Below are 26137 nucleotides of genomic sequence, written 5' to 3'. Positions count from 1 at the left end.
TCTTAATGTTGCTGGAATAAACAGGATAAATAGTTTGACCTAAATGATTAACCAGTTATCTGCTGCAACATGGAACCAATAACATGAGGAGAAGGGGCCTGTTCACTGTGATCAGCTCCTGTTTGCAGTGAAGCCCTGGATGCACAGACAACAATCACCGGATTATAGTGGCACCGAAGAAAACCTGAAAACATGAGGATTCTGAATGAAGTTCTGCAGACGAAGGTTTACTCTGGATGGATAGTGTCCCCAAGCAGTGGAAGTTACAGTGAACAGGACGTCCATGTCTGTGACAAACCAGATCCAGTCAGTTCACCAGGCTTTAAATCTCAGGACCAGTGAAGGTTTCATTCTCAGCAGGAAACGGTCAGTTTAAATACAACTAAATATTAATTTGTTGAAAAACTATGTAACTAGTTAGAATTTGAGTGTTGAGCTACAGTGAAATTTATTGTTTGTCCTCAGTTCGTGTTAAATGTTTGTTTTCTGTGATGCAGTTCCTGTTTTCACCACACAGTGGCAGAACAGACTACATGTTCTTCCTGTTTTTGTTTTTCTTTGTTTTAGATTTTATTGAAGGCCTTTTATTTAGTTTGGAGATTGTTTTAGACTTTATGAATTAAATTCTGTTTTTAATTTTAGTTTATTACATTTAAAAAAAAAAAAATACCGTAACACGAGCGCTACACTTTTTTTTTCTTCATGCTTTGTGTTTGTAAAATGCATGAGTTGTTTTTGTTTTGTTTGTAAATAATATTTTTAGTCCAAACGCTGAGATGCAGCTTCGTCAAATCTCTCAGCTAGAGACTGCTGACGAGGAGGAGGATGATGATGAGGCAGCTTCATCCCACTGAAGGTCAGAGGTCATGTGATGTCTGTACTTCCTTGACAGGTCTGAACTCCTACAGAGCCCTGTAAAGGTGTGGGGACAAGACGGCACGTCCTCACACTGAATCATCTGTCACAATCAAAATAAGCTGCTGGGTGAACGTGATAAAATTCTGGAAAGAATTTTCACCTAAATCAAAATGCTGTAATTACTGTAACATAGTGCAACTGATTGGAAAATTGAAATTAACTACCTTATATACTTCTAATTTGAAGTACTTTATATACTGCTGGGTAGCTGATATTAACTACCTTATATACTTCTAATTTGAAGTACTTTATATACTGCTGGGTAGCTGACGTTAACTACCTTATATACTTCTAATTTGAAGTACTTTTCATACTGCTGGGTAGCTGACGTTAACTACCTTATATACTTCTAATTTGAAGTACTTTACGTACCGCTGGGTAGCTGACGTTAACTACCTTACATACTTACCGTGTGATGTACTTGATGTACTTACTTTGCACTAATGGAGGTGTGTATGTGTGTATCTGGTTTGTCTGGTGTGTGAACATGTAAATATTTTTGTTTTGATGAGCAGAGACTCAACTGAAAAACAAATGAGCTGCAGACAAACACTGACTCAGTCCTTCACCTGGTGTTGAAGCTCCGCCTCCTCCACCTCTTTGACCCCAGGTGTTACTATGAGGTGTGTAAGCCAGGTATGTATGAGGTCAGAGGTCAGACTGAGATGTCACCTGGCTGCTGTGTTGTCATGGAAACAGGCTTTAAATGTAAAGTGGGAAGTTGAGTTTGCATCACGTTTGCATGAGAGGTGTTTTACTTTAGACCCGAACACCCGTCAATTTATTTATTCTCTGACACAAACACATTTAATCAAACAACACAAATTCAAAATGTTGGAGAAGAAGCAGCTGCAGAACGATCAGTTTATTTCAGGTGCCCTGAGGTCATTTAGGGCAGACTTGGCCATGGATGGCGTACCGAAGACAACCGGAGGAACCTCTTCTCTTTGAACAGTTCTAGGATCCTGGTTTAGTTTTCAGGAGAATATGAGAAGGGCCTGGCGACCTGTCCACCTCAGCCAGACGTTTGGCTAAAGTTGTTAACGTCTGACTTCAAACTTGCTGAAGTCAATCGACTACTTTCTGCTGAGGTCGGCAGGACGCCATCTTGTCTGCAGCCAGCTTCTATTGAAGAACGTCATTGTTTCAGTCTGGACACAGGACTGCAGTGGCACCTGTTTACCTGTTTGAAGCAGAAAGTGTTCAGTGTGAATTTTCACTAAGCGTGTGATGAACGCTGTTTGTGCTTCCATTAATTTTCAGGGAAGGTGTTTGAAACGTCGTCAGGAGTCGCTCTGTAACTATTTATTTTGTCATTTGTTTTTCCTCTCTGTGTACAAAGGCTCTTCCTGCTTCTCCTCACCTGAACCAATCAGAGTGAACTGCACCTGCAATAACCAAATTGCATCAGACTCATTTCACCTTCATGCAGCGGGTGATGCTGAGCCGGGCCTCAGGTGAGCCGGACTAGTCTAAACTGACCTGAAGCAAGACAGTAACTTTGGGGTGAAACACGTGAATAAGATTTCTCACATGTATGCAAATACCCCTGGTATTTTCATAATTTTTAATAGATCTCCACTTTGTTTATTAGCAAAGACATGATAGAGAGGTACAGAGAAGGCCAGAAGGAGCTGCATTGTCTTTGTAGGTTTGGGAAAAGCGTATGACAGGGTGCTGAGAGAGGAGCTGTGGTTTTGTATGAGGAAGTCTGGAGTGGTAGAGAAGTATGTTCGAGTGGTGCAGGACATGTATGAGAGCTGTAAGACAGTGGTGAGGTGTGCTGTAGAGGTGACAGAGGAGTTCACATGTTCAGAGGAGGGACAGTGAATACATTGGTACAAAGGATGCTGAGGTTAGAGCTGCCAGGAAGGAGGCCTAGAGGAAGACCGAAGAGGAGGTTCTTGGATGTAGTGAAGGAGGACATGAGGATAGTTGGTGTGGGTGAGGAGGATGCAGAGGATAGGGTTAAATGGAGGCAGATGATTGGCTGTGGAGACCCCTGAAGGGAGCAGCCCAAAGGAAGACGACACTTTAGTTTTAAATGTTTTAAGTACAAATGATTTGGCTTCTATTCAGCTATTTATCAGTTTCATTCTCTAGTTTCCATGATCCAACTTGTATTTACTGTCACTCAGCTTCTTTGAGTGAAGTCGATGTGTCCTGGTGAACAGTGTAGAAAAACAGCAGACTGGCCCTTTAACAGAGACAGGTGAGTGTTTCTGCAGGTGTGAACTGAAAGTGTTGTTCATCTCGGCTGAGTGTCAGCCGTCACCTAGCAACAATCACACACACTAATTAGAGCACGGCTCCTCGTTAACAGTTTAATGAAGCTGCGCTGATCCAGGTTCGGTTTGCACGTTTTATTTTAGCACATGTGGCGATCACCAGCTTCACATCACTACTGGACTACATCTCCCATCATCCCTCTGGGTTTAAGGCTACAGCAGCTGCTCAGAGCCACAGAGACAGAACAGGGAAAAGAAAACAGGAAGACATGTTCAGTTACAATAAATCCATGAAACAATAAAACCAGGGAGTGGGTTCGCTTTAAAATCAGTCATCAAAATACTTCAAGAACTTTGTTTTATTCAATTATAAACTCAAATTTTTAATTTCTGAAAAAGTTCTTGACGTTGGTGAATCTGTGAAGTCAAAGCGTTTCAAGCAGAAAAACTAAATCTTTTTTTTTTCTTTTCTTTTGTCCCTTCACGCTCGTCAGTGTGACATTTTTTTTCTTGCCTCCATCACACTTCACTGACCAACACACACACACACACACACACAAACAACACAAACCAGAAAAACTCCCAGCAGCTTCAACAGTACAAAAGTCAGAATCTTGCTTAAAAAAATAAAACTTTTCTAAAAAAAAAAAAAAAGAGAGAGATTGCATTAAACTGTTTTCAGTGCAAACGTTTGATTCCTCATATCACGTGTAACATCCAGCCATCAGAAAAACAAATAATACATTTTCCTTCCATTTCAAGCATCAATGTTTTCATTTCCACCAAATATACATTTCATGTTATCCAGTTATCCCAGTTCTTTTTATTTTAGGCAAGTTGGATGAATGTGAAGTGATTTTCAGGTCATGATCGTTCCTCTCCACAGGATCAGGACCTGATGGAAACTGATCTCCACCCAGAAAAATCAAAACATCAATTAAATGTGAGGTTTGATTAAAAACAACACAATTACAATTTTGGTCTGCAAGTTCAAATATTACTTTAAAGATCAAAGCTACAATAAAAAGTAAAAAATGAGATAGTAAGTCAGATTTATGCCAAGACCTGTTTTTTTTTTTTTTTTTTTAAGCTCTTTGTTTGTATTTTGTTTGTCTGTTAGCTTTGTTAGCTGTCTGGGCAGCAGCAGGTCCAGATCTGTAGAGAGAATCAACCCCAGACCGAAGGCTCCGGTGTTATCTGTCTTTGAGCAGTTTAAGTCCAAGTCATGAGAATCAGTCCAGCCCTGTCAAACATCCACACCTGAGTTTCCAGCTGAAACTGAAGACCGTTGGTTCCTCGTCACTTCCTGTAGCCTCCAGAAAACATTCACAAAAAAACAAGAGAGTCCCAGGTGGACTGAATCTAAGAGGTTCAGGAAATAGAAACTGCTGTTGGGTCACCACAGAGCATGCATAGCATCTGGGTGTCCTCATATTGAGGTGTACCAAGCCAAACCCAGGATGGACCAGATTCGTTTCACATCCATGGCTTTTACATTGACTTCTGGATGTCCTTTTTTTTTTTTCAAAAACAGAAAGGCTCTGGTTATTGCTGAAGGTTGGTTGAACTGAGGTTTACTTGCCAGCTTTTTCCGGTGCTTTCATCCATATCTCACAAACCTGCTCAGGTGGTAACAGGTGAAGTGGATGTGGGACTGATTTGGGCCCGGTGTCCTCGAACTGAACACCAAACATGGTCACGACTGGATTTGTGTCAAAGTCGTTAACCCGGTGAGCTACCTGCAAATGCAAATCAGTAGATTTGAAAAGATTTGATAAAATTCTCCTACAACTGAGCAAGTTCCTTTTGGTGAGGATGAAGCTGAGATAGAGGCAAAAGAAAACAGAAAACCCCAGTAACTTAACCTGGGATTTAATTTTACAAATAAGCAGAGACTGACCAGATCAGCTGAATCTTGTTTGATACTGATCATCCTCTGGCTGAAAATAAGTTGATCAGAAACCAAAGTGCTCTGACGATCAGCATTAAAATCAATAATTATTGCGGTGATCAAAATCCTGAAGCTAACTCGGCTTCTGCTCATGTACCGTCACGTTCAGAGGAGTCCTCCACCTTCCCGGCGTTCAATAAATCCTCTTTCGTACATACCCTGCATTCATACTGCCAGCTCTTCCCTCCATAGTCTGGTGCTGCATGGAAACATTCAGGATTTGACTTCTCACACCTCCAACGTGAATATTCCTGAAGAAGCCGAAATGAAAAAGATCTAAAGTATCAAGTGTCCAGCGAAACAACGAATGAGATCTCCTCTTGGCACATCATAAGTCACTTTGACGAGAAATGAAATGATTGTGCAACCAAAAACAGACTGAAATGGATCTTTTAGGGTAGTTCCCACAATGACGAGTTAGGTAAAATGTTTGCTACATGTTATTTTCAGAGGAAGTGATTTACTTAAGACATTATGCACCTGAGAACTGAGCTGGATCAGTCAGCATGATAGTCCAGGTTCCTCCCAACAGCTGAAAATCAAAACCTGAATTTTCCCAAATAACATAAAAGTGGTTTGTCCATTTCACAGCAGTCATGTTGCTTCATGTCTAAAGTCCACCAGACAGACCCAGGCACAGAAGCTGCTTTCAGTTTTGTGCTGTTACCTGGACCACTGTGAACCCATTCGTACCATAATGAGTCCGTATCCCCCCAGCTCACATCAGGCTCTTGCGGTTTGGGTTTAGTTTGGTGCTGTTGGATGGGGAAATGGGGGAAGAGGAGTCCAGTTGTCTGTATAACGCCCTCAGCTCCTTCACCTCCTCTAGTACCTCCCGGGCCTGGCCCCAGGCCGCCGCTGCCTCCTTTAGGAGCTTCTCTGCTTCGGTTCGTGCTGCTTCAGCTGAATCCTTCCCCTTTACTTTCTCCCGCTCCCCCTGCACCTTTGTCAACAGCCGTTCTGTCTTCTCCAGCTTCTGGTTAATCAGCTCCTGCAACTGGCTGATGGGCACTGTGGTGCCAGTCGGTCCAGTTGAATGAGATGTTGTTGTTTTGTTCTTAGCAGCTTTACCGTCTGAATGAGATAGGATCTCATCCATCGAGGCGCAGCGATTTTTCTCCACTGGTGAAAATGGTTTTCCAGGCTGGGGGACTTGGGCAGGGCCCGCCGTCTCACGAGGAAGGCTCTTAGATTTCCCAGAAACTTCTGTAGTCCTGGCAGAGAGAATGCCGTCAGTTTTGGACCGGGGACAGTCCGGACTGAGGTGGGACAGAGATTTTTCCAAGTCGACCCTGAAGTTTTTGCCATCTCCTTCAGGCAGAGCGTCCTCCTCCTGAATCAGATCCAGAGTCAGCATCCCATCTGAGGTGGAGGTGGAGGCCTGAACAGACAAAAGGAGGCGGTCCATCAGTTTGCCAGTACAAAAACTAAAAAGGTAAAAAAAAACTTTCTGTAACTACATCCTGACTAGTAACAGTGATTTTATCTCTATGAAACAGCAGCTGACAAAACAAGGAATGAGATGATGTTGGACGAGGAGAAGGTGAAGGTGAAGAAGACAATCACACTGACCACAGCCAGCAGGTGACCTCTGGTCGGGAGTCGGCGGTTGTGAGGAATCTTCACGCGGTCTCGAGTCAGGTGAGACAGCTGAAAGTCTTCTACTGTCACCTGAAAACACAGACAGAAACACCTGGTGAGACAAACCTGATGTACCAAGCAAAAATATATTCAAGCTGTGATTTGTACAAAGTAATGAAAATAATAAAAAGGGCCCAGGATCGACTCCTGGGGGACTCCATCTGAAATGTACTGGTTTGCAGATCCTTTAAGGTCCACCCGATGCTGCTGTGATAAAAGTGAGACTGTACTGAAGTCAATGTGAAAAACCTCCAACTTCTCTGTACAAAGTCAGGACAGTTTCACAAACTTATCTCAAAACCCAATTGTCTTTTTACATTATTTTAATCTCATAGTCATATTTATGTCATTTATAACATATTTATTTATGTTTCCTTGTTGTTACCTGTTACAGTAAAACACAAAGGAATATTTCTGCAGTTTGAGAGTAGTGAAAGTTTACTTAGACTGCAAAGACAAATACTTCTATAAAACCTGTAGTTTCCCTTATTATGGGGATTAAATGTTGTTTTGCTTGTTTCTGATGGTGTCCAGTTAGACTTCAGAGATGTTGTAATGACAGTATTTGTGGAGCTGTACACAAACTGCAGTACATCAGTACACGCTCAAAGTGTAAAATATCTATTGGATTTCAAGGCTTTTCCAGGACTCTCAGTGTAGAAAATGCTGTAACATCAACATGCTGTGAATGTGGCGTTAGTTCATAAGAGGATTTCCTTCAGCCTGGAACAGAGTGTGTGTGAGCAAGAGGGCGTATTGATCAGATTATAGATCAGAGTATTGACGGGTGGAAAAGGCGAAGGTTGTTGAGTGAATGGTAGCCAGCTAGACTGCAGCTCTAACACTAAAATAAACACAGGCAGAGGAAATCGTGCTTTCAAAATTTATATGTTAACATCTTCAGAATAATTAAGTTTTAAAAACAACTGAAGTTAGTTACTGTAGTTATGTAGCAGTTTTAGCTGCAGGAGCTCGAGCAGGAGGTCAAGATCTCTTAAAACACTTTGCTGCAATTTTATGTCAAAACTCGTCCTCCTGATGATAATAGTAACAACAGGTGCGTGCAGTTTTGTTTTGGTTGAGGTGAAACAGTGTCGGACTTTAAAAACTGTTCTCTCATGAACACACTGTGGTTCTGTGCGCAGGATTTGTTGACGACAAAGCTGCGCAGACACTGCGTTTTTTATTGATCACGTACGACACAAATCAATCGGCCTTCTTCCACATCCTGAACCTGAACATCCTGAGTCTTCTCTCCTCACCTCATCCAGGATCCTGTTTTTGGCTCTGGTGATGGCGACGTTCAGGACATTGACCCAGGACTCTTTCTCCTCCGGGCTCACAGCCAGGAAGACCAGGTTAGGAACCTGAAATGTATAAAAACACATTTACATCATGTTAGTCACTTTGTTTAGTGTTTACTGTTAATTTTTTTAACTCAAAACAATAAACAAAAACGTCATTATTTTATTAATATTTGCATATTTTAGTATAGAAATTAATTTTGACTCAGGTAGCTGATGAAACTGTTTCTCTTGTTTGCATCTTTTAGCATGTTATATTATCAGCAAGTAGTTTTAACTAATGTCCAGATGGCAAAGACTGAACAATTTGACATTTGACATTTTATAATGACATTTTAGCAATGTTGGACTTTTTCTCTGGTCCTCATTTGGACATAACCTTCAAACATCTGTCTGCAGGCTCAGACTTGGTTTTAAGGTTCAGGGTCACACCAGGTGTAGGTTAGCGTTAGAAACGTCATTATGTCATTGAGGGTCCTCACGTGTAGAGAAAGACAAACATGAGTGTGTAACAGAAGCTGCCACCCAGTCTGCAGGACACCTGATCCCATCCCCAGGGCATGCTGGGTATTTGTGGGAGGCCTGCAGAGTCTGTTGCCGTTGAGGAAGGTGCAGAGTCGCTTCCCTTGGATTTAAACATTTATATAGTGATTATATGATATGTTGAGATGTACATATACTTCAGTCATTTGTCAATTCTCATTCTGAAAAGTCTGTATTTAAATAGACTAGTTTCCTGCAGACCCTCACATCTCACCTGACAACTTCAGTTTAAATTTCCACAGCGTTGATTCACCAGTACAATAGAGTCCTGATATATTCACCACTGAAATAATGTCACTAACTACCTGCCAAGCTACTGTCAACACAGCGAAAGAATTCTTGATGCGTATTCATATTAAAAGATTGTGTAGTTGTTAGTTTCATTTATTTATTTGGGGTAGTGGAATGCCTGGAATAGAAACATGTAGACAGGGGCGTGTGTACGGACAGGTGTGCATGTAGACAGGCGTACTGGGCGTGTGTACGGACAGGTGTGCATGTAGACAGGTGTACCGTGTTTCCTGGTGTGCTGCAACGCTGCAGTCTGAACTTGCTGTGGCTCTTTTTACTACGACTCTTGTTCTTCCTGATTTCCTCACAGTGGTCATAGTCCGTCAGGTCCAATACCTCGTCAGCCCGACCCAGCTCCTTCACCTGTAACACAGGTAACAATTCAGAGGTCAGTTCACAAACAGCACAGGTGAGACAGGTGTCAATACAATCCTGAGAATGAGGAGACAGAGCGTCATCAATCACATCATCCTCTAACATACAGGCATCTCACTTTACAGGCTGAAAATCTCACCTGACCTTAGCAACACTTAGCCCCGCCCACTCCCAGGTGACTGTTCTTTTATGCCCCTGCCCCTTTCTGGACAATTTCAGTCACTCTCATGTTTTGTATGTTAAATGTGAAGCTACAAAAATCAAAATGAAGAACAGAAGAGATCTAATATCAGCGCTGGCAGGACCAAAGACTTTATGCTAAGCTAACATGTCTGCATTGTGAAAGAAAGCAAATAAGACGATTCTGCAAACACAAGAGAACGAGCCTTGTCTCTTCTGCTGCAGGTTCCTTTTTATTATAAGTATCAAAGTGAGATGCAAACCCAGTCAAATACAGTTGATTAAGTTTCCTCAACAGACATGGAAACTTTCATTAGATTTAAATAGAAAACCAGCCTGAGACAACAAACACATTATTTTCATACACTCAGACCAGGTTCCTCAGACTGAGTGTAGGTTTCACAAGGCAACTGCACAGATTCATACGGATACAGAGGCCAATAATGAGTTAAAATCACCTACTGAGTACTACAGTTACCCCCACTGTAGTACTCCTACTACAGCTGTAATAGCGGTACGGTTACTACATTACTGTTTCCAGTACTGCAGTTCTTCGCTCTCTCACAGTAAAACCACTGGCACTTGACTAGAACAGCTGGTTTCAGTTTGTTCTGATCAGAACAGCAAATGTGAACAAGCTTTACCATCTGTGTCTGTTGAACCTGACGTCAACACACACAAACTCTTCTTCTCGTGTTTCCTTCACACTGTGCACAGGTGGGTGCACAGGTGGGTGCACAGGTGGGTGCACAGGTGGGTGCACAGGTGGGTGCACAGGTGGGTGTACAGGTGGGCAGGTTTGGCCAGCTTGGGGTTTTGGCCACTTCTGAGTAGTTCTGACCAGATTTAAGGACAGTAGTTTTAGACAGTTCAGAGTGTGGAGATGATTAAATGTGGTCAGATCAGTTTTCCGGTGCTGAACGTTGAATGTTGGAGCAGCTGGTTCCCACACTGGGCTAATAAACTCTGGTCTCATCTGGTCTGTGTTTAGTCTCAGCTCTTTGCTCTGCAGCAGAAACCTGTGTTCATTGAATTTACCTGGGCAAACTATTCCAAGTACCTGCAGAATAAACCATGTCTGACTGAACACTGGGACACAGCAGATGTGTCCTGAGATTATTAGATGCATCTGAAATATGTTTGCAGCGATATAAGGGAAGCTGCTCTTGAATGGCTTTTTAAACAGTCTATACCAATGACTCGACTGTGGCGAACACAGTGATGGTGCAAGATTTCAAGTTGGTGACAAATCATAAACCACTGTGATAAACTGAGACTGACACTGTGCTGTTGCAGTCATGTAGAACAAGTTACCAGAATGTCGACTTTCCCTGGCTTCTAAAGAAAAATCAAATAAAACCCTCAGTCTGACAGCAGGTACCTGGTTCTCTGCAGGTAAAGTCAGTTTATTAATCTCCATGGAAACCGCATCCATTATTAACCAGCTTTAAACTGAGACTTCCTGGGAGAGAGCCCACACCCACAACACATGCACACGTTTGTACTTCTGTCTTTGTGAGGACACTCATTGATATGAGACATCCTCATCTGAAGCCTAAAACCAGCTCTGAGCCTCAGGCTGCAGAAATGTCCCCACAGTGGTGGTTTTAAACCACAGAAGGTCACACACACCCTCAGTAACAGTGTGAGGTCAGTCCTCTCCTCCGGCTGTAACGACTCTGCCAGAGTCATCAGTCCCATCATCAATAATCCATAATCAGTGTTCAGACCCAGAGGAGCTGCTTACATAACAAGCCTGAGTACAGAAACACAGCCGGTCTGCAGCGACCTCTGACCTTTTCACTTCGCTGCACTGGCTCACATGGTTCTTCCCGTAGGCCCGTCTTTTTCCAAAGACCAGCTCCAGACGCTGAGAGTGGCCGTCACCGTTTACAGTCTCTGGACGCCATCATCTGGACCTGGTTTTCCGAACTAAATGTGATGCAGCGTAAATGAAGCACAACAAAACTAATTCTGTCCATGTGGTACCTTTGGAGAGACGGATGTGCCCCGATCTGAGACCTTTCCAAAATGGCATCACAGTTCTAACAGATCCAGCCTGGTCCAGGTGCTGGCATGGGACAGGTTGGGACTCTATGAATTTACAATTAAAGTCTGTCTGTTCTGTGCTGTGAAAGGTCATGTGGATGTAGTGAGCAGTCATCCCACTTTTACATGTGATTTAAGTTGCTAATTGATTTTTCACTTGTTTATTTTCAGTTTTCTACTAGGTGATGGTTTTACATATGAGACAGGCTTCGACCTCATGCCCTTGAGTCTCAGTGTGAGTGTGGATGTTAAATGAAGAAAGTAAATATAATCATGTGGAGCTCAGGAAGATTGAAATAGTCCAAAAGTCGAATCATCCTAAAGTACATAATAAATTAAAATTTATATTCCTATTTAACAGCAAAGAGCCAAACAAACTGTTGTGATCTTATGCTTTATAAAATAAAAGGACTTGATTTAAAGACTAAATGAACATTAATTTGCAATTCAAACTTCTAAGTCATTCGTATTGACCCTGATGGTAAACGAATCCTTTTTGTTGAATGAAACTTTTCATTTCTGGTCTTTTCGTAGATGAAACGATTCTTTTAGTCTGTCTGACACGGTACGTCACAGGCCATAGACGCACAGCAGACAAATAAACTACACACACATGCCGACAGATGTTTGTCTACATATCATCGTCATGTGTGACACCGATGCTGCCTGAGGATTAGCGATGGTTTAACATGGTGCACGCACACACACGGATTAGCAGCCTGAGCAAACAGACATTAACTCATCCCTTTGTTTCACGCTGCAGCACTGAGCTGGCATCAACACACTGCACCCACTAAGACGGGTCGTAGGTCAGTGTCAATCCACTCATTGCTGCAGGTCTTATTGTCAGACATAGATTTCCAAGAAAGAACGACTAGCAGGGCAGTTACATGTTTTCTTCAGTAACAGTTCAAAACCAATACAGACTAAACTAAAAATGGTTTTCATGCTGAAAGAGGAAGAGAAGAGGAACCATGTGCTCAGTCTGTGTTTGTATGGCTATCTCTGTGACAAGCAGTTTGTGTTTTACACTCTGAGGACATTTCTGCACCTTGGGGACACATTGTCCAGTCCTAACACCCTCAAAGAGCTGTTTGAGGGTTCAGACCTGGATTCAGGTTTCAGGTTAGTTTGGGTTAGACACTGATGATGGTTCTGGTTAGGACAAGGGGTTAGGGGATGCTTTATGTGGCTTAGTGTCCTCACAGCTCCAGAAGTACCAGTGCATGTGTGCATGTGGTTTCTATTCCTGGCAGAACAGCGGAAGTTTCACAACAACCAGACTTGATCACAGAAACAGTCTGTGCGTCGACCACAGCGAGGACACTGAGGACAGAAAGAGTCCCTAATTTGGTAGTGAGTCAGTTTTTGTGAAGCTGCAATGGTCATGTGACCATCAGAGAGGAACTAATGATGACAAAGATCTTTCTTCACGGCAGCAACAGTGATGGATCACATCACCCTAAAATGCTGAATCTGAATCTTTTCAGATTAACGAGAAAAGCGTCAATCAGTTCTGTAACTGAAACGTTCCCCAACTGTGGCCTCAGTGATTTTTACTTTAAAGTCGAATTGGAGCCTTTGATCATTCATCACATTTGTTCTTAAATCTTTATGTTTTCCTTAATTAATGCAGTGTTCGGCTTTAACAGTCTGTTCTGCTGTGATGGGATGGTTTGTAGATGATGCTGGTTCTAGCAGACAACTGTCCAAGTTCTCTGGTTCCTTTGATTTCTAAGAGGATTAATGGAGGTTTATTCTGGATGGACATGAGAGATATTAATATCATCAGGAAGTGGAAGTCACATGAATGTAAAAATATGAACTGAGCCTGGTTCTACTGGAGGGTTCTTCTGTCAAAGGCAGTTTTCCTTGTCCAGTCACCAAATACTGCTCGTGAGCGATTTGTTGGGTTTCTATGTAAAGTGCCTTGAAATCATTTTTTTGTGATTTGGTGCAATATAATGCCTCCCTGAAAGGGGACCAGCTCCCTACGTAGATTTAAAAGACTCATTTGAATATTGAGAAAAATAAAACAGTTGGTATTTTCCAGTGATTACTTACATATTTAGGACTAATTTGTGCTAATAAATCACTTTAACTATTAAACAACAAACCTTTAAAACACATCACTATATATAAACGATGGCGTGTAACTGAGCTGACCACCATTTTCTTTACTTCCTTAAAAACTGACATTTTAGAGACATGACACACTTTTGTTAATGCCACAGAAACAGTTCTGACATCAAATTGATCAAATGATTTATTTTAAGTGTGCGTGACTCAAACCTGTCAGGCATCAGGTAGGTGTAAAACTTTACAGCAACAGTCAAACGTTTAGGGCAATTTTCTTGTTCCCTGTGTGCAAGAACATGTTTGGGTTCCTCAGGGCATTGTCCTGTTAGACCTGATATTCACTCCCTTTTTATAATGTTATGAAACCGTTGGTGTGAAGAACCACTTTTGTGTGTCCAGTTTAACCAAGGACTGGAAGTAGAAATGATAAATGTTCTGAAAAAACTTTATCACTACTTCTAACAGAACATTCTGTAGATGAGAAAATGTTCTGGCAGGACATTAGTAGATGATAAAAGTTCTTCCCAGCAGTGTTCTGTAAAAAGCTTCTAGCAGACTGTTCTCTGTATGATAAAGGTTCTAATAGATTTTGTGTATGATAAAGGTTCTAAAAGATTATTCTGTGTATGATGAAGGTTCTGTCGGGGTGTTCCCTTCCATGTTACAGCAGTGAAACCGGAGATCTGTGTGTCTCTGCATCTCAGACTGAAACTCGACTCCTGCAGAACGTCGACTGTAGAAAGTCGATGAGAAACTTTCTGTGTCCAGACAGAACCACAACTGCGACAAAACAAATGCTACGAAGAGTACGCAAAGTACTCTGAAATAGAGGTTGAGAGTGATGGTGTGTTTGTTATTGATTAATTGATCAGTTTGACTCTTTGAATGAAAAAGCCAAACTGTCCCTTTAAATCTGTTTCAGTCTAATTAGGAACGTTAACGAGGACTGATGACATCACCTTGCTACCACAGAGATGACAGAGGTGCTTAACAAAGAGAGCCATCAGAGACCAATCAGCCTTAGTAATCAATCAGCTGGCAGAGGTGCAGGTGTGAGTCACCTGTAGGCCCCGCCCCCTGTGTCTCACCTCTTTCTCACAGATGAAGAGCTGATCTCCTCTCAAGACCACGAACCGGTGCTTCCAGATCTCTCTGAAAATCCCTTTACCGCAGAACTTTCGGATCCAGCCGACTTTATCGGGCTGAATGTTCTGCGGTGCTGAGTCCTGTGGGCCCTGAAGACAGAAAACAGAGCAGGTGAGCAATTTAACCCTTAGTGGAACTTCGAGCTCCTTACACTCCTGAGCTTAATGTTAAAAAGTCGAATAAAAAATGATCAAGTCTGAGACCTCAGGCCAATTCAATTCATTCATTCATTTAGATCTAACAGCTTAACAGAACCAAATCCTGTCGTTGTCAGTTCAGTTTTGGTTTGATAGTTTTGTCCACAGGTTTAAGGAAATCAAGATGTAAATGTGTGTTTTGTTTTGCTTTTGTTTTACTTCATTAATCAGAAAATAGAAATATTTTCACACAACAGAAAACCTTCCTGGTTTTTTTTCAGGATTTCTACTAGATTTTCTGCTTCTTTTCCAAAACTAATCTTCATTGTGAAGGAATCAAGTAAACCAGTAATCAGTCAAACACTGAGTGGATTATAAACGGTACAAATATCTCTGACTAGAATCAATCAGACTTTGTTATATTGATTTAAACAGTCAGTTCAAATCTGCTTTATTGAGTGTGTTTGTTCTGAGAGTCCAAAAACTGGCTCCGCTCGGTGTTTCCTTATTAAAACATCGAAATAATCAGACAAGCACTCAGACATGTTACTGCAGTAAAAGTCCAAAAGTATCATCATCCAAATGTACTTGAAGTATCCAAAGTATTAGTAGTCATTGTGCAGAATGGCCCATGAGCTGACGTTAACTACCTTATATACTTCTAATTTGAAGTACTTTATATACCGCTGGGTAGCTGACGTTAACTACCTTATATACTTCTAATTTGAAGTACTTTATATACTGCTGGGTAGCTGACGTTAACTACCTTATATACTTCTAATTTGAAGTACTTTATATACTGCTGAGTAGCTGACGTTAACTACCTTATATACTTCTAATTTGAAGTACTTTATATACTGCTGGGTAGCTGACGTTAACTACCTTACATACTTCTAATTTGAAGTACTTTATATACCGCTGGGTAGCTGACGTTAACTACCTTATATACTTCTAATTTGAAGTACTTTATATACCGCTGGGTAGCTGACGTTAACTACCTTAAATACTTCTAATTTGAAGTACTTTATATACCGCTGGGTAGCTGACGTTAACTACCTTATATACTTCTAATTTGAAGTACTTTATATACTGCTGGGTAGCTGACGTTAACTACCTTATATACTTCTAATTTGAAGTACTTTATATACTGCTGGGTAGCTGACGTTAACTACCTTATATACTTCTAATTTGAAGTACTTTATATACTGCTGGGTAGCTGACGTTAACTACCTTAAATACTTCTAATTTGAAGTACTTTATATACTGCTGGGTAGCTGACGTTAACTACCTTATATACTTCTAATTTGAAGTACTTTATATACTGCTGGGTAGCTGACGTTAACTACCTTATATACTTCTAATTTGAAGTACTTTATATACTGCTGGGTAGCTGACGTTAACTACCTTATATACTTCTAATTTGAAGTACTTTATGTACCGCTGGGTAGCTGACGTTAACTACCTTATATACTTCTAATTTGAAGTACTTTATATACTGCTGGGTAGCTGACGTTAACTACCTTATATACTTCTGATTTGAAGTACTTTATATACTGCTGGGTAGCTGACGTTAACTACCTTATATACTTCTAATTTGAAGTACTTTATATACCGCTGGGTAGCTGACGTTAACTACCTTATATACTTCTAATTTGAAGTACTTTATATACTGCTGGGTAGCTGGGTAGTGAAGTCCAAGGATGAAGTAGTACAACATAGAAATACTCAGGTAAAGTACTAATACAAAAAGTACAAAATGTACTTAGTCATCGTCCATCACTGACTTTTTTTCTTGTTTTTGTCTTTTTCCATCTTTAAAACTTCACATTAAACGTACTCTTATTATGAAAAACGGAAGTTGGTGGGAATCCAGCTAGCGGTTATTGTCCCCTTCAAAATAAAGGTTTAAAACTAATCCGTGAGGCTTTTGTTCCTCGAGCTTTGGTTTAACGTTTTAAAACCGTCCGTCACGAGCCGCCGGTGCCCGGTGTCGGTTCCGTTACCACTTACCCGTTTGGCGGAGTTGTTCTTCTTCATGCTGGCGGCGGCGGATCACTGACGGTACTTCCCCCCCACTTTCACGGTAACTCCGTTATTCCTCCACAACGAGCGGCGCAGAGGAAAAGACCCGCGGGTTTAAAAGCAGTTAAAGTCCGGCAGGGAGGACCGGAGCCTCCGCCTCAGCTCCGCCGCTCCTCAGCTGTCGATCCTCGGTGTGGTTATGCTCGTCTCTCGCCCCGCTGCTCCGTGCTGCTACCGCCGGGCTCCGCTGCGCTCTGACCGGCCAGGAGCCGCTCGGGGTGTCGGTGTCCGGTTACTCCTCCTTCTCCTCCTCCCCCGGACTCCCTGCTGGCTCAGCGGCTCCTCGGCAGCATCACAGCGCCCCCTAGCGGGGAAACCGAGCGCAGCGTGTGGCCAAAAGTATGTGGTCAAACGCAGTACTTTAGTCTGGTTTTGTCCTAATCGACTCGGAAATAAATATCTGTAGAGGACTGCAACTAATGGTTATTTTTTATTTTATTAGTCCACCTGGTGGTGATTATTATTATTATTAAAAAAATATAATTGAACTAATGGAAAGAAAGAACATCTGAGAAGCAGGAACCATGAAGTGTTTGGGATTTTTACTCCTCAGTGGATCTGTCTGGAGCTGGTCTCTGATCCCAGGCTCAGACCTGAATCGGTTAATCCAGTTCAGGTCTGGATGTTGGCAGATGTCTCAGATCAAATTTGAATCAGTTTCAGTCTGAGCTCACGTCAGGAAGTGGGTCAGACTGAGAGGCGGGGAGAGATTATCTGTGACGCACTGCACTAACACAACAAAACCACAAAACATAACAAACTGATGTTTAACAGAAAAGATGAGTTTTCTTGTGTCCAGCACCGTGTGAGTGTTTAACGTCGCTTAATGGGACTCACTTTCCCATGGTTCCTGTCTGACCTCTGACCTGGATGAGACATAAGTGTTTACAGTCAGACAGGCTGATGGTGTTTCTGTGGAACCATGTGCCGTTTCATAATTTCCATCATCATAATCATCAGCTACCCAGCAGTATATAAAGTACTTGTTTGTGAAATCTGATGAGTCTGAGCAGATCTCAGATCAGATGCTGCTGCCACCTGCTGACTCCTGTTACAACAAACTTCAACAGTATTTTTATCTAAATGTGAAGAATCTATTCATAGTTTGGCTGCAGAATTAGAACCATTAGTTTGTCAAATCATTTCTGTTGTTTTCTTGATAATTGTTTAGTGATTGTCAAACTAATCAGCTAATTGTCTCTGACCCATCCTTCCACTTTTATTCGAGACAGGCACGTCTGTGAAATCACTTCCAGCTTCCTCTCAGATTTAGGAGGTCACAGAATAAGAAACTACGATCAGTCTCACGTGTCCAATCATAACAATCATAGAGCTGATGTAAAAACGTTGGAAGTATTTCATTGTAATTGTCTGAGGGTTTTTGTTTGTCTGTATTTTCCACTGGTCATTTCAGGCTGAATGATCTTCTCAGCAGGACACATTTGTCTCATTCAGTCTCCTGATCTTAGTTTCTGTTTTTTGGACCGTTGCTGTGGGTCTGGCAGTTATAGTTGTTAGCCTGACGTGTTGACACTGCGCTGAGATGTTTTCTGGATGTTACATTAACGTGACCTGGGCAGCGACTTAGACATGAGACAAACATGTGACAGCAGATGACCAGTGGACTCACAGAATGAGATGCAGGTGTGAAAGGTCCAGAAGGTGCAGCAGCTGCAGAGGAAACGTCTTCAGGATAGTTTCTGACTCAGCTCTGCTGACTGTCGAACAGCTGAGACGCCACCTGTCGGCTCCCTGTGGGTAGTCCTCATGCTGTGGGGACTTCCTTGTTGGGGACCAAAAGCAAGTTACCATGAAGTAAATCATGTTAAGGTTAGAGTGAGACTTAGGGGGTGGCCTCACAGAGAAATTTCTCTGTGTTCAATGAAAGGAGCTGCTGATCCTGTGTGATACTGAGTCCAGATCCCATCTAGAGACTGATAGCACCAATGAATGTGTGTGAATCCAGAACCTGGTTCAGCTTATGGGTCTGTGCCGTAGACCTCCATTGTTGTCCAAAAACTATTAAAAACCCAGCAGGGAGCCACACCGCTGACCTGGCTCACATGGTTCTTCCTCACCAACAATGGGAGGCCCGTCTTTTTCCAAAAACCAGCTCCAGACGCTGTTTGGAGATTTTGCTGTTTAAGCTCCTGTTCTGGGTCAGTTTGCCTCTAAGGGTCAGGAACCAGTTGTTCCAGCTGTTTGTAAGTTCAAACCCAGGCTGAATTCACACAGACCATGAGTTAAAACAACACAAAAGGCTGCTGGTGTTGCGGGGGGGGGTTGTTGTTTCATGTAGTGATGAGACAGTGAAATACGATCTGGGAAGTCCTGCTTTGGAAAAACAGTTTTATGTTTAAATCTTCAACTCACCCTCAATTCATAGTTGTACTCAGACGCTTTACTTCAGTATGAGAAGAAATACTACAGTGTGAAAGTACTTCCCACTGTACTTTACTGGCTAGTGCAGCACCGTGCTTGGTGTTGACACGTTGGAGGAAATATTGAACCACATCCAGTGTTTTCTCAGCAAGAGGCCGTGTTGTTCTGGTCGACCCTCCTCGCTGGGCCCCTGTGGAATAAAGTTCCTCCTGACACAGATCAACACACACACACACACACACACACACACACACACACACACACACACACGCGCTTCTACACGATACACAGGCAGTTTGTCTGATTTGGCTGAACAACATGAAGAAACATGACATTTCCTAAAGCATCAGAAACAATAAGTAGCAGCAGAAAACACATCATCAGTTAACTCAGAGTAACTTCAAGATTTATTTTCTCAGCATTTATCAAGTCCAACCACGTCACTGTTTCTGACCCTCAGTGAGCAGGACTCCACTAGGACGAAACATAAAGGGAACATTGGACAAATGTCTCAAAACTTAAAGGCAACATTAAAGGGACACAACAGAAACGTGATCCAAACATAGAAATTTGAAATCTTTAGTGGACACGTGTACAGGTCAAAGGTCACAGTAAAATACTGAGCAGGCACCATGTCATGTCAAGTCACCATGTTCTTGGTCCATTTAAAGTGACTATTTTTCATAAAGTTTATTTTCCTCAAACATCACATTTACTTGCACAGCTCTTTAATAAAGTTCCATGTTTTTTTTCCCACAGGCCAAAGGTCAGAGGTCAGGAGCTGTTTGCAGCTGCTGTTTGTGAGTTCAAAGTTAAACATAAAATGTTTTAAATTCAGTTTCACAAAAATAACAATACATGTCAGTCATGAAACCTAATACTGAAAACACTGGACTAAATATGGTAAACTAGCTTAGCGTGATCAAATATCAGTCATTCTAACCTGTAAACTATGAAACAGTTTTCTCCACAGAAGTAAAACAAGAAATGTCTGCACCTTCATAAAACCTGTGGAAGTTCAGCTTGTGATGCAACATAGGAAGGACACAAACTTTGTGAAGAGCTGGTGTCAGAGGTCAGAGTGTGTCCTTCAATCCAACCAAGCGGGCGCTCTCCTCCCACAGCTTCCTGGCCACCACATCATCCTGTCCCTCTGCAGCTGGTTCCTTCTCTGCACAGTCACTAAAACGAACATTAATACATTTCTTATCAACTCGCATTAATGAAAATAGAAAGAAAAGAACGATGTCTGACATGGACAGAAGTCTACGTATCTAAATCATCCACAGAAGTCCCTCCCCACCTGAAGTATCGCCCAGATTGACTGTCCAGACCCGGCGTCACAGCACAGTAAACGCTGGTCTGGCAGCCCTGACTGGGCGTCTTCAAGAACAGCAGATAGGGGACACTCATCAGCACCCTCATCAGGGGGAACCGGCCGTGAACGTGTCGACCCAGCTCGGTCCAGATCACACCCGGGTGGAGACAGAATGATGACACCCCAGAACCTGACAAAGGTAAAGGTCAAAGGTAAGGATCAGTGTCAGGTCGAAACAACAGGTTTACACGTTTCACATCCCAGCCCTCGTCAGGACTACAGTCACTTTGGTTTTGCCCCTTCTGTGGTTTCTCCAGACCCCTATGTGTTTGTGGTCTGAGTGTTTCTTATTTTTAGTGCTTGTGGAGACCTCTGAGTCGTCGTGCGAGTTCTCTGGAGAACAGGACGTTGGCCAGTTTACTCTGTTGGTAGCTCTCCAGGGAGCTGTACGGCTTTCTGCTGAAGAACAGGTCATCGAAGTCAATACGACCTGAAAAAAAGAAAAAGTACAAAGAACTGTAAAACCAGCAAACATCACAAAGAAACATCGGAAGGTCATAGATCGTGTACCTCCGCGGTGGGCCATGGACGACACAGTGACCACACGGCTGGGAGCAGAACTCTTCAGCTTCGGCAGCAGCAGATTGGTCAGGAGGAAGTGACCTAGATGATTTACAGCCAGTTGAGTCTCAAAACCATCTTCTGTCAGCCATCTTGGACACATCATTACTCCTGCAGATCACAGGTAAGTGGCAGGTAAGGCAGACAGTTGGCAGTGAGACATGTATAGAGACAGGTGAATATAAAAGGACACAGGTTCTCTAGGAAGGACAGGTGTGCACTCACCTGCGTTGTTGATGAGGACATCCAGTCTGTCTTCACTATCCATGAAGTCTTTAGCAAACTGTCTGACAGAATAAATGGAGGCAAGGTCCAGGTGTCGGATCACCACGTTACCGTTTCCAGTCGACCGTCGGATCTCCTCCGCTGCCCGCTCGGCCCGGGTCAGGTCCCTGCACGCCATCACCACCCGGGCCCCTGGTCAACAAAACAAATACCCAGTTAATTATCACACATAGATGTCAGTGTTTACTGTACAGCTCATACATACAACACATGTATACAGCTGGTTTTATCTATAAGATGATGACAGAGGTCAGAGGTCGTAGTAACACTCAGGGAGGTCGAAACACCGTGAGTTGATTACAAGGATTACTACTTCCTGTGCATGTGTTGGACAGGGCAAATTCACAGGAGGAGTATTGTAATTTTATTTCAGTGCCATGTGCCATAGCGCTGTTGTCTCCCGCCAAGAAGGTTCAGGGTCTGAACCCAGGTGGACCAGGGGCCTTTCTGTGTGGAGTCTGCATGTTGTGTCTGTGTGGGTTTTCTCCTCCCACAGTCCAAACACATGCAGGTCAGGATTAGGGTCTGAACCCAGGTGGACCCGGGGCCTTTCTGTGTGGAGTCTGCATGTTGTCCCTGTGTCTGTGTGGGTTTTCTCCTCCCACAGTCCAAACACATGCAGGTCAGGATTAGGGTCTGAACCCAGGTGGACCCGGGGCCTTTCTGTGTGGAGTCTGCATGTTGTCCCTGTGTCTGTGTGGGTTTTCTCCTCCCACAGTCCAAACTCATGCAGGTCAGGATTAGGGTCTGAACCCAGGTGGACCCGGGGCCTTTCTGTGTGGAGTCTGCATGTTGTCCCTGTGTCTGTGTGGGTTTTCTCCTCCCACAGTCCAAACACATGCAGGTCAGGATTAGAGTCTGAACCCAGGTGGACCAGGGGCCTTTCTGTGTGGAGTCTGCATGTTGTCCCTGTGTCTGTGTGGGTTTTCTCCTCCCACAGTCCAAACACATGCAGGTCAGGATTAGAGTCTGAACCCAGGTGGACCAGGGGCCTTTCTGTGTGGAGTCTGCATGTTGTCCCTGTGTCTGTGTGGGTTTTCTCCTCCCACAGTCCAAACACATGCAGGTCAGGATTAGGGTCTGAACCCAGGTGGACCAGGGGCCTTTCTGTGTGGAGTCTGCATGTTGTCCCTGTGTCTGTGTGGGTTTTCTCCTCCCACAGTCCAAACACATGCAGGTCAGGATTAGGGTCTGAACCCAGGTGGACCAGGGGCCTTTCTGTGTGGAGTCTGCATGTTGTCCCTGTGTCTGTGTGGGTTTTCTCCTCTCACAGTCCAAACACATGCAGGTCAGGATTAGGGTCTGAACCCAGGTGGACCAGGGGCCTTTCTGTGTGGAGTCTGCATGTTGTCCCTGTGTCTGTGTGGGTTTTCTCCTCTCACAGTCCAAACACATGCAGGTCAGGATTAGGGTCTGAACCCAGGTGGACCCGGGGCCTTTCTGTGTGGAGTCTGCATGTTGTCCCTGTGTCTGTGTGGGTTTTCTCCTCTCACAGTCCAAACACATGCAGGTCAGGTTGGTTGGTGACTCTAAAATGCCTGTAGGTGTGAGTGTGAGTGTTTTTATAACACCTTCTGTCGGACTCTGACCTCTGCGTGCCAGCTCTCTGCTCGTCTCTTTGCCAATGCCGGTGTTTGCTCCGGTGATAAGAACAGTCTTCCCATCCAGACGAGCTGAACAACGACACGCTCCACCTGCAACCCACCTCCTCAACACCGCCACACCTGTACACACACACATACTGCAGCTGTTACCATAGAAACAACAGCTGGTGACTTCAGTATATAATGACTGTAGATGTTCTTTCCTATGCTGACGATACTGTAACTCATCACTGTGCTACACACATTCACTCTTTCTACACATTATATACATGTTTACCAAACTTTTAAGAACTATAGACAGATAGTTTCAGACTTTAGAGCAAAATAAACATTGTTCCTTCACTTTGATATATATTGTGTGCAGTAATATATTGTTTGCACATGATCCAATTCAGTGCACACAAGTTAAAACACATTATCTTTCAGGACTGAGGGGCTTTGAGTTTTACTACATACAGTACATTTTCTTCCTCTCAAGGAAATTTGAATTGGATGTTTGCCTGAATATGCAAATCACAGTGTAAAGAGCTGAAGCAGCAGAAACCAGGAATGTTGAGCTAATAACGGTCAATCCTTTGATAATCAGCTGCAGCAGATTACATCCTCACAGTGAGCTTTTGTAATGCATTCACAGTTCATGTAGAAATTTTATATTAGCCGTCATTTTCATTGTGACCAGGGTCACACACTTTATTTTCCATTTGTATCCATTGTAGTGATTCCCTAAAAAGCTCATTAAGACTCATTATTGCACATACACCCTGGAAGCTGGATTCAGATCAGCGAGGACTCAGACCCTGAGAGTCTAAACTTTGCCAGATACTGAGATGAGCTGACAGGGTCACGATACTGTCACACTAGATCCACAACTGTCATGTTAGCTCATAAGACATAAGAAAATCCAAAAATATATTAAAACACGCAGAGTCAGTCGACGTCTCCAGTTGTCTGGTCAAAGATGTTGAGGTTCAAATGGCAAATATTCAAGCTGCCTGTGAAGTTGCTTAAAAATGTATTAAGTCATGTATCAAACTGCTCATTGACCTAGAGAGCTGGTTGGTTTCACGGAAATAATGAAACTGTCATGACAGTGTCAGGAGGGTACCAGTAATAAATACACACATACATACTGTATATACACATGTACACAATGTTTAATCTACTGCTTTTCTAAATCCTTTACATCCCTATTTATGCTCCTAACTGTTGTACTTTCTTGTTTACTGTGTACTCTGATTCTAAATACAGTTATTAACTGTTTTAAATTTAAAGTCTGCATTCAGAAAAGAAATAATATTTCCTGTTGTCTGGTATAAAGTTAACGCTCATGAATCAGCACAGTCTTACACATCAGAACGAGTCCCAGCAGAGCTCCACATCTCAGCGGCAGCCCTTCCTGGACGTCCTCCCCTGGCCCTGGCTCCACCACCGGGTCACCACTGCTGGGCCATGGCAGCACCAGGAACCCTCCCGGAGCTGCAGCTCTCATCCCTGCGGGTCCGAACAGACTGAAGAGAAAACGAGTGAGCCATGGAGGTCACGGAGGGGGCAGATTAAGTCAGATTAGAGCAGATTATGCAACACAGCTGCTCTGAGATCAGTTAGATCATGTACAGACCATGTACAGTGTCTCCAACCTGTCAGGTTTCCAGGAAACTAGAAAAACACAGCCCTGTTCTAAGATCAGTGAAATCTGTGATATAGTGCAGGATTTTACATCTTTTTTTTAAAACCTCTGAGGTTTCCATTTTACATTTCTTCTTAATGTTGTTATGCACATCTCCTCTTTATGTTTTAGGATTTCTGATTCACTTTATTTACAATTTATATTGGATTTTAGGAGTTAATTACAAACAATCAGTGGTCCGTGTATCTTTTGGTCATTGGATTTTCAGTTCAAAAGCAGATACTAAAAAATAAAAAACTAGTCATTTGATTTTTGTTTTAAAATACAAAAATTAAAATTAAAATACAAGCCATTTCTCTTTTTCGTGTGTCTATAGGGGATTAATTAAATTTAAAAACTGGTTTGATTTCCTTTCTCTATGTAGCAAAACAAAATACACAATAACGAAGAGGCAAAAAACTAAGAGAGGGCAGTTTGTTCGTCCCCAGAGACCGGATGTTAGTTCTTCTTCTTCCTCATGTTTCCGGCCGGAGCATTGTCGCCCCCTGCTGTTCTGTAACTACAATGGTTCCTGCGTGACGACCTGTGACGTCATTGTAGTTTCTGCAGACACTTCTGGATTTTGTTGACGGAAACCGGAGCAATACGCTGTTTTTCGAAAGTGTCTTAGGGAGGAAGACATGAGTGCGGAAAAACTCGAGTTAAAGAAAAATAATTTGAAATAGACTCCACAACGCAGCTAGTCCTGCTACTGGGTCCGCATTGACTAACATTAGCCTTAGCTCACCTGTTAAGTTAATGGAAGTGCTACTCACTATTCTACACATTTTATTTTATCCTTTATTATTGTGATTCCATTTTTTAATGGCTTGTATTTCAATTTTAATCAAATATCCACTCGTTTTTTTATTTTTTAATATCTGCTTTTGAACGCTGGCCATCAGTGCAATCCTTTTTTTGTAAATTGTTTTTGTTTTACATTTTGTTTTTTAATTTATCTGCATGTGACGTCACTGACCGTGGCCCCGCCCCGACACAAATAACAAAAACAAGATGGCGTCCTGTTGTCAGAGTGCTGTGATGTTTTAGTGGCTGTTTGTCTCCATGGTGACTTGTTGTTGTGTTTGTTAGCCTGGCTGCGGTTGTTGTCGCTGTCGGTCCGGTTTACCGAAGTCCCCCCGGCTGCTGCGGTGGGTTTTCTTGCCTCCAGCCTAAAAACCCGCAGCAGACCGGACTTCAGTTTCTCCAGAAAATTTCACACCATCCAATTAGAAGCGGGGCTGTTTGAAGAGGACGTGACGTAAGACCAGTGTTAGCCAATCCGCGCTTCTGGAACAGACAGCACAAGGAAGTCCAGCCCTCCGCCTCCTGTCGGA

At 42.8% G+C, this 26137-nt stretch overlaps 2 protein-coding genes across 3 annotated transcripts; both read right to left on the bottom strand.

The window, feature by feature from the left end:
* Positions 1 to 3228: 3228 nt before the first annotated feature.
* Positions 3229 to 17168, bottom strand: plekho1b (pleckstrin homology domain containing, family O member 1b). Of its 2 annotated transcripts, XR_003296261.2 has the most exons (7): positions 16853 to 17168; positions 14648 to 14794; positions 9099 to 9239; positions 8001 to 8105; positions 6670 to 6768; positions 5578 to 6478; positions 3229 to 5348 (listed from the first exon to the last, which is right to left on the bottom strand). XR_003296261.2 is itself a non-coding variant. In XM_026317254.2 (6 exons), the coding sequence occupies exons 1-6, from the start codon at positions 16877 to 16879 to the stop codon at positions 5816 to 5818; spliced, it is 1182 nt and encodes a 393-aa protein (XP_026173039.1). In that variant the 5' UTR covers positions 16880 to 17168; the 3' UTR covers positions 3229 to 5815. The 2 variants fall into 2 exon arrangements, 1 of the variants encoding a protein (XP_026173039.1); XM_026317254.2 differs by having other exon boundaries at positions 3229 to 6478.
* A 2553-nt stretch (positions 17169 to 19721) lies between these two features.
* LOC113136428 (retinol dehydrogenase 13) lies at positions 19722 to 25907 on the bottom strand. Its single transcript, XM_026317255.1, has 8 exons — positions 25780 to 25907; positions 24482 to 24642; positions 23120 to 23254; positions 21471 to 21662; positions 21195 to 21356; positions 20995 to 21114; positions 20610 to 20814; positions 19722 to 20488 (listed from the first exon to the last, which is right to left on the bottom strand). The coding sequence occupies exons 2-8, from the start codon at positions 24621 to 24623 to the stop codon at positions 20383 to 20385; spliced, it is 1062 nt and encodes a 353-aa protein (XP_026173040.1). The 5' UTR covers positions 24624 to 24642; positions 25780 to 25907; the 3' UTR covers positions 19722 to 20382.
* Positions 25908 to 26137: the final 230 nt, after the last annotated feature.

The sequence above is a fragment of the Mastacembelus armatus genome, chromosome 16, assembly GCF_900324485.2.
Source record: "Mastacembelus armatus chromosome 16, fMasArm1.2, whole genome shotgun sequence".
In the NCBI taxonomy this organism is placed as follows: domain Eukaryota; kingdom Metazoa; phylum Chordata; class Actinopteri; order Synbranchiformes; family Mastacembelidae; genus Mastacembelus; species Mastacembelus armatus.
This window is presented reverse-complemented; position numbering and strand designations above follow the sequence as displayed.